We start from the raw sequence: 15,358 nt of genomic DNA on the forward strand, positions 1-15,358 counted from the left end.
GGCTTCTTTGTGATACTGATCTGAAGACTGCCCACTGACTTTTTACACAAATAGAATGAGAGTGAGAAGAGAACACTTTTGTAAAGAGCCCTTTTTTCCAGCTCTTTCCATCTCCTCTCCTTATATCACTGGCAGTAGTGTCACAATTACAGCAATCATTCTTTTTTTTGGTGGGGAATCCCAAACAAATACACATACACAAACATGTTCTCTGCACTTGCATTTCAGACCATTTTCACCAGTACTGTGACAGCTATGACCTTTTATTTGCATTGATGCTGTCAGAAAGCTCTAAATGAATATCACCAATTCAGGACTGAGCTCTTCTTTGGTTTGCAATGGGATTAGTTTAATATCGAACAAGAAAGGGGTATTTCAGTTTCAATTTTTGTCTCTGCTATCAAACAAGATCTGGAGGTAACTTGTTAACGCAATACATATACTAACAATCTGGCCTGCCATTCTGTCAAACACACATAAAGTTTCGTCTTGACCTTAAAATGCCAAAACGTTTTTACCATATTAAATAAGCACAACCATCCAAATAAAACACTTTCTGTCTGTATACTCATATTTCATTCTCTTGTAATGTTTTCTTTCAGGAAAAATTCAGCAATCACCTCATTTTTCATTCATTTTCAAGCGTTTTTTTATTGTTCGTTTGTTTGGGGGTTTTTTCCCAGACAAGCTGACAATGACAGGAATGGCAGAGTCATCCCAAACCCTGAGGGTATTGACAAATTACTCCCCTAGTTGTCATCTTCAAGTTGGCAAACGAGTCCCACCATACTCTGCTCCTCTTCACAGGGATCTGAACACAGCCAAATGGATTGGAGAGAGATAGAGAGAAAGAGAGAGGACATAGCAAAGCATGAAGAGGAACTATGACAAGGGAAGAAACAGCCTTCTAATGTCAAGGGCCGCACAGAAATTTCAACAACTTGTGACTGATTTGCCAACTTGAAAACACAAACAGTGGGGTCTGAATATTCATCAAATAAGGACAAATAATCCTTTAAACAAGAAATAAGGGATAATAAATAAATAAATCATGAATGAAGAAATAAAAGACAATTCAATAAATGTGATATAGAACATGGATATAAAAACTGACTTATTGAGAGAAAAAAAAGAGAGAAGGAAAACCACAACATCTAGATCTTTTTTTTTCTTTCTTTCTTTTTTGTTGTTGGTGCAAACTTGACTTCAACATATATTTGAAATTATTTCTGTTGCAAAGATCTGTGACTGTTAGAGGAAATTTGCATTTAGGTAAGAAAAAAGGTCAAAAAAAGACTAACCTAAAAGTACCCTCAAGGTTATGAGATGGCCAAAACCAGAATAGGGTTATGATGACAGGTTCCTTACAAGATAACACTTACCTGGCTTATAAGTAAAGTCCTGAGGATCACTCACTTTTCCCCCACAGAATGCCACGATCTGACAGTGCACAGGTTGCTTTATGTCCTTGTTGGGGTACTCAGGGATTCGACAGATTAAATGCGTCTGCAACATTTTATGGCAAAGAACTGATGAGGTGATAGTTTCAAGTCAATCGTTCCTTCAATTCCTTGTCCACAATACAATCTTTTTTTCTGTATTCTTTGGCTACAACTTCCATGTGCACTTGTTTAAACCAGTAGAATTTTAAATGCAGTTGTTTTGGGGTGTGTTTTTTGTTTTGTTTTTGTTTTTGCTGTTGTTCATGAAGCAGCCGTTTTTGATATACTGCTATTTATGTAGTTATTTCTATTTTCCCAAAGGCATTCAGTTGTTGTTTTTTTGGGGTTTTTTTTCCGTTTCCGTCAACTGCTGAACTCTGATATATGGATTACATAAATATGCTTGTGTGTTTTCATATGCATAAAGAGAGTTCAGGTACATACAAACTACCATGTGCTGTCAGTATTTGAACACCTGACCTATGAATTTTGAAGAACTGATCATTTGGTTGTTATATATCCATCAACCCCAGAATAATAATATTGTGTCTTTAACTAGTTTAAGAATGTCTTGTGTATCTGACCTAAGCCAAACAACTGTACCATAACACTAACCTGTTGGAAGTATTCCACTTCAATTTCTGCCTCGCTCTGCCACTTGAGATCTTTCTCGTCCATGCCCACCTCTCGGAAGATGATCTGGGTTCCCTTGAGGAAGTTTTTGCCAATAACAAAGAGGTCATTAGTCTGGTTTACACACAGCTCAGACAGGCTGAGGCGACTGATCTCCGGCTGGCCAATGGGCTGGGCTGGAAAGAACAATGTTTGGTTGAAGGATCCAGTGTGTCATGCAACCACCATCTCAAACGGCTTGCACAGTTGTTACCATGATCTTTATTGTTCACAGCCGCTAAAATTGTACATAAAAAGTTCACAATCACTGATTCTATAATAGTATTTGGCTACTTTGGAATACTGAAAAATAAACAATTTGCTTTAACACCAGGCAAATAATGCTAATTAATGAAAAAAACTCTGCAGCATGACATATTCACCTTGAAAATAGTCTATGTCACTATTTGTCAGGCATAAATGTGTGCCCTTTTCATTCAAATGAGGCTTATGTGGATGCCTCAATTACCATTGAAAACAAATGAACTGTAACGTCTACTCACTTATTCTGTTTAACTAGTAAATACTGAAGTTTCATTATTTAAACTGATGTAAATGTCTCTTGTTCTTAAATATTAATCCATGTGTTTCTGTTGGGTTTTTTTATACTTAATTTTATGCCATGTCAACTCTTAATATTCAACTAGCAGATCTGATTTGCTCATAAACTTAGGATTTGTTTCATTTATATGCTTATGATAGATAATTTGCATATGTTGATTTCATAAGGTTCCAAACAACAAACACAAATTGCCGCTGTATACTTATTGAAAATTTCTCACAGGTACACTTTAAAATAGTTAAATAAGAAATGTCATAACACATGGACAAAAACAGAATATGTATGCATTTATGGAAAGGAACAAAAATTAAGTGGAAACAAAAACAGAGATGGGGAGATTATGGGTTCTGAGAATGTGTGTGTGTGTGTGTGTGCGCGCGCGCGCATGTGCGCGGACATGCATGTGTGCATGTCTATCCACTCCAGGTCTGAGTGATATCAGGGGAAAAAAAGTGGAGAAGAGGTGGAAGGGGCAGGGGGAAGGGAGAAATGTGTGGTTGTGTGTGTGCGATGGTGTGTGTGTGTGTGTGTGTGTGGATGTGTGTGATGGTATGTGTGTGTGTGTGTGTGTGTGCGTGTGTGTGTGCATGTGTGAGTTTGTGATGGTGTGTGTGTGTGTGTGCTTGTGATGGTGTGTGTATGCGTGTGTGATGATGTGTGTGCCCATGAGCATGTGTGCATGTTGGTGACAGGGTCCAACCTGTCCATGTCCATGTATATGAACTGTCAGTCATCACACTCCCATGTTTCTGTTCTGCTTGTCTGTCACCAGCAACACAAACAAGTGTCAAACTACTGACAGGAACAGTCCACAGTACAGGAGAAATGTACTTACTGCACAGGATGGGAGTAGAAGCCACCTGCAGGGTGACAAACCCTCCATCAGGCTTCCGTAAGGTGCAGCGAAACACCAAACGAGCCTTTGTGCTGTTCTTCTTCTTGGCTTTGGCCTTTGTGGTACCGATGCGTTTCTCCACATCAGCATTTCGAAGTTTCAGGATGCCAACACAGTCCATGCTGGAAACACACTTTAATGTTACTTGCAAGTCATCAGATACACCACACCTGAGCACTTTAATGTTATTTATGAATTCAAACAGTCATCACATTAACGTGCACATTTCAATTTCATTTAAGGATGAAAACAGTGATCTTAATATTCACCTGCACTCTTTATATTTTAATCCCTCTCTCACAAAAAAAAAAAACCAACAACAAAAAACACAACAAAAAACACCATGGTACTTTCAAAATCATCATTTCTCCTCTGAGTTCAAAGATTTCTTTTTAAATATATATTTTTTTAACTTTCATACATATATTTTTTTCAAATAATATAATCACTGCAATACAAAGAAACAAAAAACACCCACACAAAAAGCACATGTGAACTACATTTTCTTCTCACCATCAGAAATCTAGTGTTTGTTGAACCAAGAGTTAAATGCAGGAAAGGAACTGATTCCATATAAAGCAGACACTGACTGGCATTTCAAATTTTATGAGCATATCTTAAATGTTTCGAACTTTACTTGTCTTAAGCACAATTTTTTTTTCATGGGACAAGTCATATAGGCAGGCAAGATGGTAGACCAAACCAGAAATAGCTTTGATTATATAGTAAATCATTTTTTTTTTATAAGGCTAGATTTTCTTTTTAAATAACTTAATAAATGGAATTACACAATGAGGAAACTGCATTTTTTCATAAGTCAATTCAAGCGAAATTTTCTGCTAACCATCAACAATCCCCCCCCCCCCCCCCCCCCCCTTAATTGTGGAACTGAAAAACTGATCTCAAATGCAAACATTCCTCCAGTACAAGCTGGGCAGCCCAAACCATATTCAACCAGCATTTCGCGGTTTGACATGAGAACAATGTGTAGTTACACATTCATATTTGTTGAACATTTAACCTATTTCCAGTATTGGGCTATTCCATCTTTTGTACATCTATACTGCTCATGTACTTCATCACACAAGTTGTTATTGATACTGAATGGTTCCTATAGAAACTGAATTTGAGGCAAGGAGGACAAAGAGTTGAAACCTGTAATGTGTTACTAATAGGTTTATTCTGGTGAAATCAATACCATCTTTGTAATATCATATTGGCATCCAGAATTATCTTGACTTGTCTAGACAAAAAATGACTGTTAACCGTCTTATAACTGCTACTTGACAGGATCTTCAGAAATCTGCTAATAATCCATAAATAACCAAATAAAATGTTATCAAATACTGGGGTGATGAAATTTAGGGGTCACAATGAGGAAAACCAGTTAAATCTTAAAGATCAACAAGGATCTTTTTTCTTTTCTTTATTTATAAATCAAAATTCTTTGTTGACAGACTAATCATTTCCAGAGAAAATTAATTTAAGTTTACTATGGAGCAAGACATACATACACACATAATGACACACAAACAACGAAACAGGGTTATCAAATGGACTCTCTTTAGACAAGAGAGCACAAAATCCTAATTCATACCAACTTCTACGAACAGTTATACTGGACTTACTCATTTGGGTAAACTAATCCTGAAAATTATGTATAGACTATTTCACAACCACAATATAACTTACTAGACTTGCATGTCATTGAGTGGCGAAATTTCAATTTCAATGACATTTGTGCCATCAATTTCACGCTCATTACAGGGTGTAGAGTTTTTGCCACACACTTTGCAGGCCTGATAAAAACCATGAGGCTTCAAACGGCCACTTTCACTGCCAATATACACCTGTAAGGTTGCAGGTTCATTGTATCCAATCAGCTGTAACAAAGACAAAACAAAAAAAGTCATATTTCAGCTCATACTTTATAGTAATTTTGATGTCTACATTGTACAGGCAGTTTGCCAAAAATGTAATGCTAAAAGTAAATCTAATGTTGAAAACGCACATACATGCATACATGTATACACATGCAGTGATGCACACTCACAAACACAGATGACATTTCAGCTACCAACCAAAAATATGTCAAATGTTACCGATACCCTATGATATGATCAATTTCAATCATTTACATTTTTAAGTATACTTTTTATCATTTGATAAAAGAATATAAAAAAAGATTGATTTATTTTGCTACCAATGATAACAATTTTAAAAAGCTGAGCAAGAGCCTGGCAACACAGGTACTCTCTTAACAGATTGTTAGTGTTATAAAATGAATAACACCTACACTTAACTGTAACTCTAAGCTCTAAACTTTTTACAACTGAAACTGGCTGACCAAACATACAAGAAAATAACTTTATCTTTTAACCTGAATTATTATCAGTTGCAATCCCAAAATCCAACTAGTGCAGGTCTACAACAGAGGGCTTCCTATTCTATATACAGACATTTTTAAGTACAATGATCAATGATGCCAAAATCACAAAATCAGTAACTGTGACTTTATCCTAAACTCTGCAGTTTTCTTCCTACACTCCGATTTTTTTTTTTTTTTTTTTTTTTTAAAGCAAAACCAACATATTCAACTAATTTCACACAGAAATGTGAATTGAAAATATGTATACATACCTTGACATGAGGGTAACCTTGTTGTGACTTATCCTTGACAGCACCACGACTGCCTTCAGTCAAGTAGCGAGCTCTGTGTTGTTCCTCTGGCTGAGCCAGAATGCGTAGCTCATAGTCTCCCACTTTACTGGGGAACTGAATCGTCAGGGATGGATCTTTCTGCCGCCGACTGTTGGGGCGAATTGACGCCGTGGGCACATGACCAAGTTTCAACAGTTCCGTCGACTTCACTGAGGACATTATCCCAGACATCCTGAGGAACACCACAGTGAAAATAAAGCACATTTTCTCTCTTTCGCTACATTATATTTTTGCATGAAGTTTTACATTTTATTTTTTATTCTTCATTAAAATTAACAAATAAATAAATAAAACCTACCCACTTTATCACTCAGAAGGAAAAAAGCAAGAACAAACACATACGCTCAAATATTTTATACATGCTTTATAGTCTTCCACACACATTCAAGCACAACAGTCTCTAAACTAACAAATTGCTTGCTCTCCTGTTGAAGAGACAAAACAATTTCAACAATAAGAAAAGAAATTACCAAGACACAAACTTTTAATGCTAAATTAGCAACCAAAGTCACTGCCTTTCTTGCACTGAATTCTGTACACCAATACTACCAAAGCTGTGATTTACTGGCAAACAACCAGTACAGGTTTCACTACATTATCATTTTGTTACATAACACAAAAATGTAGTTTGGGAACCCCTGAGTTAATTTGGAACAAAAGTTAATGTACTGTTTTTATATTAAATCCATTTTTAATGCATTGCAAAAAAAAGTCATGTGTGCTATGAACCCATCAATCAAGTTCTGTCTTACTCAAACTGTTTGTTTGGTTTTTTGTTTTTCAAAGCCTACTTGGATTAGGTGGAATCATTGTGAAAATACTGTTCTCCATTCTTTAACTGACCTTTCTTCTGTGGCACAAGGACTGGTGGTGGTGGGGGGATCAGAGGGTGCACTGCCAAATGTCCTGACCCCTGACTCCTCTGACCCAAACTTGGTGAACACAAACGCAGAGTTTGAGGTGGCACCCCCAGCATCAAATAGCTTTTCTACAGATGGCAAATCCACATGCTTACTGGAGGCATCCAAATCATCAGCCCCACGATGCACTTTGCTTGGAACATAATCTTCCACTGAGGCACTAACAAAAGAAGGAACAGAAGTCCAGAAGTCTGTCTGCTGCATATCATCTTCCTGCGGGGCTTCAGAACTTAACCTTAACTTCTCAGATTTCTCAATCAGTGTTGCTTGGGTGTTACCATCCACAAACAATTCAGTCGGTGTTTCCGTAGGTGAATTTCCAGGGGTTGGTGAACCGGCTTTAGAATTTGGAGCGTTGCCCTCTTCATCCTTCATCGTCAGTATCCTTCTGAGCACAGAGCCTGGCGTGTTCTCTTCTTTAGACTCTAGTTCTTCATCAATTGATGTCTTCCTTGAAGAGTGTCTTGGAGTGAGATTACTGACAGGTTTGTCTGTTTCCATTGGTTTCTCTGGACTAGCACTGTCTACCACTTCAACAATTTCCATATCAGCAGCGTCACTCTGGACAACCTCTGTGTTCTGTTGACCAAACTCAGTGAAAGCAGTACCACTGGAAGTAACTTCCTGAACAGAAAACCCTCCCACTTTGAACCCTGACCCATCCTGCTTGCCATCTGCCACAGCCATGCTGAAGGCATTCAAGAGCATGCTAGCACTACCAGTTGTCACATTCAAGAAATTACCCACTGTGACAGGTGCTGAAACATTGCTCACTGACGTGTCCATTCTCTTCTCAAGCCGACTAGCAGAACTAACAGGATAAAAGATGTTGGCAATGGGAGGAGTGTTCACGGTATTTGTACCCCCAACAGCAGCACTCTGCACTGGGGGGGCCATGACAGACTGAGGCTTTGAGGATGGAACAGGAACTGCACCGTCTTCAGAGGGCACTGTGCTGGATGACATGCTGGACACAGACAGGCCCATACCAACCCCAGCAACAGACAGCGGCTGTGTGAAGGAGGATGTTGGTACAACTGTGGTGCTCTTCGATATGTTGGAGCCAGCGTGGGGAACAGCTGTAGGGGTGGTGTTGATGGTGTGGGTCATGTTACCAACAGATGCACAAGACACAGCACCAGCCGAGAACAGGCTGACAGGAACTGTTTGTGCCAGTCCTCCCACTCCTGCCAATGCTGGAGTTAGGCCTGAAAACATAATGTACATTAATGATGACTCGTTACACAGTTGTTCATTCTGTACATTTTTGAAACCTTGCACTGTTGCACAATGTGCACTATTAATGTTTACTGAACAAGAAAAAAAAGACATATATTACTTGTGAACTAAAGATTATAAGAGCCAAGGTCTTCACAAGTAGCTTGTGTGACACAAACTGTATCAATCCAATACAGGATTTATGGAATTCAAAAAACAACTTCAAAGCATATTTCCTGTAAAAATGACATTTTAAATTGCAGACTGTTGTGACCTTAACCTAGACTTCTGAATACATCTATGTTCTGGCAATATGCAATCAATATACCAAGTTTTTTGAAAATTGGATGAAAAACCTGAACTTCTAGTTCTATACTTTTTCCATTGATAATTCGATGATGCCATGTTATGTCTTATGACCTTGATTTGGGCTCAAATCCTCCCCATGACTTTCAATACAGCTTTTTTTTTCATTACTGTCTTGTCACTGTACCAAGTTTGATGAAGATTCTATGCAAGACCTTATCTTTCTTTTACTTAAAAATCTCTTCCTATCAAAAAGTATCATTTGCATTTATATCATATACAATATTGTGACTGTGTCCTTTCGCCTTAAATTTCAACACTGGACTCTGCAGGAAGTCTGTCTTAAAAACAAAAAAAGCTTTAAAAATATATATATATATTATCATGTCAAATGATGACCTTGACCTTGCACTCTGCTTGTGCACCACCATACACAGGATGACTGGAAATGTCTTGTTTACAACTATAATCCTACCATGTTTGGTTCTGATGCCAGTTTCTAAGGCAAAGTGGTTAGCACCATGGACTGATGACTTGGAGGCTAAGATTCAAGCTCCACCAAAGCTGGTATCTTTTGGCCGGAGGCCAACTCCTTCTCCTGTCATGAGCTGAGAGTGCTATGGGCTGAAACTGAAAAACTGAGAAAACATAGAAAGTCGTCCACTTCAAGCATGTATCTTTGGGAAAAGTTGCTCAATTTTCTGACCAGATTGTCTTTATCTCTCAAGCCTTATCTTTGCTGGGACACTGTATGAAAGGAAGCACAGTCACATAGTTCCATACAAACATACCAGCACCATCATCAAATAATACAGAAAAAAAAAACAGCCCCAATTTCTGTGACCTTTCATACCCTTCTCTGATTCAGTGATCGTGACCTCAGTATCAAGTTCCTCTCCACTTCGCATGTGTTGAGTTTTTGAAAAAGTCCTTATCTCAAGTTGATGTCAGCAAGTTATCATTCCATGATTGATTATTACTGTCAGTAGGGAATTAAGTAAATCATGTCCTGCGACTGCTAAGACAGAATAGGCCCTACTAAACACCACTTAAGTGACTCTGCAGCAGTGCAGGGTTTCCTCTGGTGTGTGGCCTCCCCGAAACCTAACACCAATGACTCCCAATGGACTACCAGCGCTGTCAAAATAAACTGATGTGGCTCTGTATGGCAGATTTCCGATAAGCATTGTGGGGGAATAGCATGGATGTTGGGCTGTGCAAAAACAACAACAAAAAACAAAACATTGTGCGTGCTTTTTTTCATTTTAATTTTGATCACATTGATCTTTCATAATGCTTACCTGTGCAAACACAAGGAAATAGTTAAATTCAAAATTGGCATTTGCTTAACAACTAAACAAGTCTCGAAAATTCAAGTCAAGCACTTAACATATCTGGACAAATTTCAGATTCCATTTGGTAATTACTTTTTTTGATGAATCCCACTGTTCCTGGTACAAAATACCAGTGACATGTTCAATTATTTCCACATCTGTCCAAAATTAAATGAATACACAATTCAGAATGGAACATAATATATCTGTAGTGTACTTACTTGGCAGGGAAACAGCAGCAGCACTTGTCACTGCGGTGGATGTAGGAACCAAGTTGACAGATGCAGGACCTGAGCTGGAATCTAACAGGAGTTTGAATGACTGGTTCCCAATCATCAGCTGACCATCACTACCAACAGTTATGGGCCCATGACTACTCAGGCTGCCCGCCAAACTGGTCACCATGGAGGCTGGAATTTGAGCTGCCAACTGTTTGTTTGGATTCTGAAGTGATTCTTTATTCTGTTGTTGCTGCTGGGGCTGTTGCTGCTGTTGGGTAATTAACTGTTGCTGGTTCGATGGCTGTACCAGAAAATTGGGCTGCTGCATCACTGATGCATTTACCGGTTGTTTTTGTTGTTGGTCAAATGGAGAGGTCTGACTTGGAACCTGCTGTGAGCCAGAGTCAACAGCCTGTGACTGTGCATTCTGTTGCTGTTGTTGAAGTAGCTGCAGAATTTGAGATGCATTACTCTGAGACTGGAGAAGCTGGGCCAGAACTTCTGGGTTCTCAGTCCTGACGCCTGTCTCCGACTGTGTTGGGGTGAGACCACTCTCCTTTTGCTGGCCCATAGTTTTGGGTAAAATGGACTGGATTTGCTGCAGCACTGAAGACAACATCAAGAGGGCTGTATTGGTTTGATTTGAGTCTTGCAAGGATGCAACAGGAGATTTTCCTGCAGTAATACTGCTTTGAGTTACTGGACATGCAGCTGAATTCACTGTGGGAGCAGGAGCAGGTGTAGCCTGAGCAAATGGCAGCTGATTAGGCACAGAACTGGATTCTAAAGATGGAACAACAGTTGATAAATTATGCGTTCCCTGCTGTGGTGCAGCCACGGGCAAGCTTTGCTGACCATGCAGTTGTGTTATCTCGAACTGCTGGTTTCCAAACACAGTCACAGGATGGGTATGATGAGTGGTGGAGGTATGTACACTGGAACTGACTGGCTGAAATGGAGAAATCTGAACACTGTCATTCACCACAGAAGACAGATTATGAGCACTGGTGTTGCGTACTAAAGTTAAGCCGCCTGCCTGACTGCTAAAGACTGTCTGTTGCATTGTCTGCTGCTGGTTGACTGGTGGAGGGAATTGCTGATGTGGTACCTGTGGCTGTTGTACCTGCATCTGAATGTTGTTGCGACCAAATGTGGGGGTAGTGTCACTTGCAAACTGACTGAAGCTGGAAGAGCTGTTTGGAAGCTGGCTGAACTGATTACTCTCTGTGACACTTGACACACACTGTTCTCCTGTGACTGAAGTAGTCGTCTGGGTATAGGATACAGAGGCAGATGGTCGGGAAGAAATGACTGTCTGATTGTTAAAACCTGAAGATGAACCAGGAAAACTGCTATCAGCTATACTGTTATTGGAAAACTCTGTATTCTGACTCTGCAAAGCTCCTCCTGAGATGAGACTTTCCATTGACAAGGGTAATGACTGTACTGGTATGGAAGAAGATACTTGAAAGGTGTTTGGCTGCGCCTGGAAAGACAGAGCTGGATTCAAGAAGCTAGCTCCTGCCTGACAAACAGGTGTCACAGTCTCTTGGAAAACTGGGGACTGAGCTGGAGCAGGAGTCTGGAAAGTTCCAGTGTTGGATACACTTCCAACCACATAAGGTGACTGTTGAGTTTCCATTGGCTGGTCCCTCTGAGTGTTGATGGCTGGCTGAGAGGATGGAATCTGTTGGTATGGAACTGCTGAATTATTGCTTTCAAGTGACTGGTTCTGCTGATTTACAGATTGAAAACTTTCTTGTACAAGGAATGCAACTGCTTCTGCTTCTATGCTACTGGGCCCAGAACCCTCTTGCATTGGTTGAGCTGTAACATTATTCTGTGATGGCAAAGTTGAAGGCTGAAAAACAGTCTGTTGGAAAGCATTATTTTGAGAGTGTACTCCTGCATCATTCTGTACAGTGCATCGAGAGTGCAGATTGTCTTGAGTCTGAAAACCACTGGAACTTTTGGGAGTTTTTTGAATAGTATTATTAGAATAGGCTGAACTGCCTTGGAAACTGGCAGCAACATTCTGGTCCCCTATGGATGGCAAAGCTTGTGAAAAACCAGGTGTGTGGGGGGAAAAGCTGTTCCCTGAACTCTGATCCCCCTGTGGCTGACCAGAAGCAGAATATGGAGACTGTATGGAGAAGGCTGGTGACTGGTGCTGATAGTTGTTGGCTGGACTGCTGGGAACAGATCCCTCCACAGCACCTTTGTCAGGGCTTGGAACAGGACTGGAGAAGGACTGCTGTTTGGGGAAACCCCGTGTCTGACCTGTGAAGCCCAGCCCAACTGTCTGATCCCCCTGGCCCGGGGTCTGTGCTGACTGGCTGTAAGTATTGTGAGGATCTGGGGAAGGCTGGGGGAAACTGGGAGGACTGGCCACAGGCTGAGCTGGGCTCCCATTGGGACTGTGAAATGACTGCTGCTTTGAGAAGTGAGACACCTGACCCTGAAACGTCTCTGCACTGTCCTGATCAGTCTGGCCTTTGGTGGGGCTGGCATTTGGGTACTGCATATGCTGCAGTCCCTCCCCTGTAACAGGCTGCAAACTGCTAGGGCTTTCCACAGCAGTGTTAGCTGCCATGGCAGCTTGCTGCTCCTGCTGCCTTGTCTGTGGAGAAAAACCAGACAGGCCATCACTAAAGCACATTGAAGAACCCTCAGCTGGACTATTGTGGAAATTCTGTTCAGTATTATTTGTTGAATTCATCTGTGTACCCTGTTGAAACAAAGTCTGCTGTTGCACTGGAGGCTGTTGCTGTTGTTGATAGCTGGCTACCTGAGAAGCGAAATTCTCCATAGGTTGCTGCTGGCTAGAATCTCTCCTCTCTTGAGCAGGCTGAGACTGTCCACCACTGGCATACTGTTGATGAAACCCTGCTGCTTGTACTAGAGCTTGTAAAGAATTCTTTGTACCACTGTTTCCTGTGAATTCATTAAGAAAGGTCTGCTGTTGCTGCTGCTGCTGCTGACTGTCTGAGTTCTGATTTTGAAACACTGTAGTTGAATGGCTGACCTGTTCTTTGCCACTGTTTGGCAGACTACTCAAATAGCCACCACTAGTCTGGCTCACCTGCTGTTGCTGTGCCTGTAAGTGCCTGGAAGAATCACTGAACTGAGTGTGTGTCTGAGGCTGGAAGGAGGTCCCCTGGGTCTGGAAAGGTCTACTCACATGCCCGCCCACTTCACTCTGAGCCCCTGAGGCCAAACTGTCCATAGAATACTGCTGGGAGAATCCTTGCGACTGGCTGGAAAAGGCACAGGTCAAGGAACCAGGTTTCTCCAACTGCCCACTCTGGTCCATGGCATCACCCACAGGGAACTGTTGCTGAAAGCCTGATGACTGATTCTGGTAATTGTCTGAGGAACTGACAGTCATTTGGGCGGACTGTGTCTGGTTAGGTTGGACCTGCTGAAAACTATGTCCCTGGTCCTGAAAGCCCGCCATTGACTGTCCTGTTGCAACCCCTGTAAATCCGGTCTGCTGACTATCAAACTTTGCTGATCCTTGCGTCTGGAAACTGGATCCTGAGGTAGCAGACTGGCCAGTCTCAGGAGTGTGTTGCAGCTGCTGGCGGCCCTGCTGACCACCAAAAGGTGTGGCAGAGGTCTGCTGCTCAAACTGCATGGCCTCTCCTCCATTGTTGATGAAAGTGTCCCAGAAGTGCAGATCATTTTCAGAACTGTTGAAGTCTGCAACCAAAATGCATCAAAACCACTACGATTGATAATTCAACTTCAAGCTTACTGATGCTTAGAGAAGTTATCCAAAATAAATATGCAATCTAAGCCAACCTGTGTCTTATGAACATAACTCATTCACTGTTCACTGTAACTCCAACTTAAAACATAACTGCGTATAAGGCGCAACTTTTTTCTTTTTCTTTTTTTAATTATAAATTCATATCAGACTCCTGAGTATAATCAGTCCAGTCCATATCATGCTCATCACTGACCATTATTCTAAATAGTATCTGTTTACAATTCATATTAATTGAAAAAAGTCTTCTGAAAAACTCTTTTATGTATTTCTCGCCAGCTTTGAATTCAATCTCATTGAATCATTTAATACCTCGGAAACAAAGGAAACAGTGCTGTGAAAACAGATGGTTCAACAAAAAAACAAAAAACAAAAAAACACACCAATAACTGTCACTAGCCATGTGTTTTTCAGGTACAGAGCCATTTTTCACCTTGTCCTTTTTGTGGTTTAATTTTCAGTCTTTGGTTTCAGCTCTTTGAAAAGACTGAGATCATAATAATAACAATAATGTACTTTTGTATAGCACTTACCCTGCGGCTCTAAGCATATTAAACAATACATCCATTATAAATAAGGTACTAGAATATAATCAAATGTGTTCAAATAAAACTCTATCCCAAAAAAAGGGAAAACAAAGCAATATCATTAAAAACTTAAACTGATACAACTCTCTCACCTCACCCCTTTAATAAAATGTTTAGGTACAAACTCGCTAAAATACTATTTAAAAAAAAAAGTGTAACACAACTCATGACTCACACACATCTCCCACCACATCCCCAGTACCCCACCCCTCCACACAAACACATCAACACACACACAAAAAAAACGTTTAGGGGGAGAATTATTTATAGTTCAGATTATTGTTTAAAAAAAAGAGTGTTTTACAATTAAACTTGAAAAATTCTATAGTGGAGCAGTGTCTGATGTTTTGTGGTAGAGATTTCCAAAACCAATGGCAACAGTGTGTAAATGTTTGGAAACCATGTTACTTGCATGGATCTGCAACACACAATTTCAAACATCCAAGTGTCAGGCAAAGATTGCAGGCTAGGACAGGGTGGACTGTAAATTCTAACTAGGTCAGAAAGGTACGATGGTGCAAGTCCATTTAATGACAAGCTATTATGAAATTTATTCTTTCAGATATATATTGGAAGCCACAGTAACATATAGAAGAGGAGTGCATAGTTGTCTGCGAGAGGCTTTCAAGATCAGACAAGCAGCTGAGTTTTGGACTTTCTGTAGATGTTCCACGACAGACATATCAATAAAGAAATGCAGCATTCTAATCT

General features: G+C 40.3%; 1 protein-coding gene across 7 annotated transcripts in view; it reads right to left on the bottom strand.

The window, feature by feature from the left end:
* Window positions 1-15,358, bottom strand: part of LOC143300724 (uncharacterized) — a 94,311-nt gene that overhangs the window by 29,862 nt on the left and 49,091 nt on the right. For 6 of the 7 annotated variants that reach the window (XR_013057686.1, XM_076614603.1, XM_076614604.1 and 3 more), the window contains 7 exons: window positions 10,292-13,993; window positions 7,136-8,420; window positions 6,212-6,464; window positions 5,264-5,454; window positions 3,512-3,693; window positions 2,058-2,251; window positions 1,383-1,506 (listed from right to left, as the gene is read on the bottom strand). Coding sequence is in view for 6 of the 7 variants with exons in the window: in XM_076614603.1 (XP_076470718.1) it covers window positions 1,383-1,506; window positions 2,058-2,251; window positions 3,512-3,693; window positions 5,264-5,454; window positions 6,212-6,464; window positions 7,136-8,420; window positions 10,292-13,993 (5,931 nt within the window). In the remaining variant the exon portion in view is untranslated. Of the gene's footprint in view, window positions 1-1,382; window positions 1,507-2,057; window positions 2,252-3,511; window positions 3,694-5,263; window positions 5,455-6,211; window positions 6,465-7,135; window positions 8,421-10,291; window positions 13,994-15,358 lie in introns of those variants that run through there. The other variant, XM_076614609.1, reaches the window with a different exon arrangement.

The sequence above is a fragment of the Babylonia areolata genome, chromosome 26 (assembly GCF_041734735.1).
Source record: "Babylonia areolata isolate BAREFJ2019XMU chromosome 26, ASM4173473v1, whole genome shotgun sequence".
In the NCBI taxonomy this organism is placed as follows: Eukaryota; Metazoa; Mollusca; class Gastropoda; order Neogastropoda; family Buccinidae; genus Babylonia; species Babylonia areolata.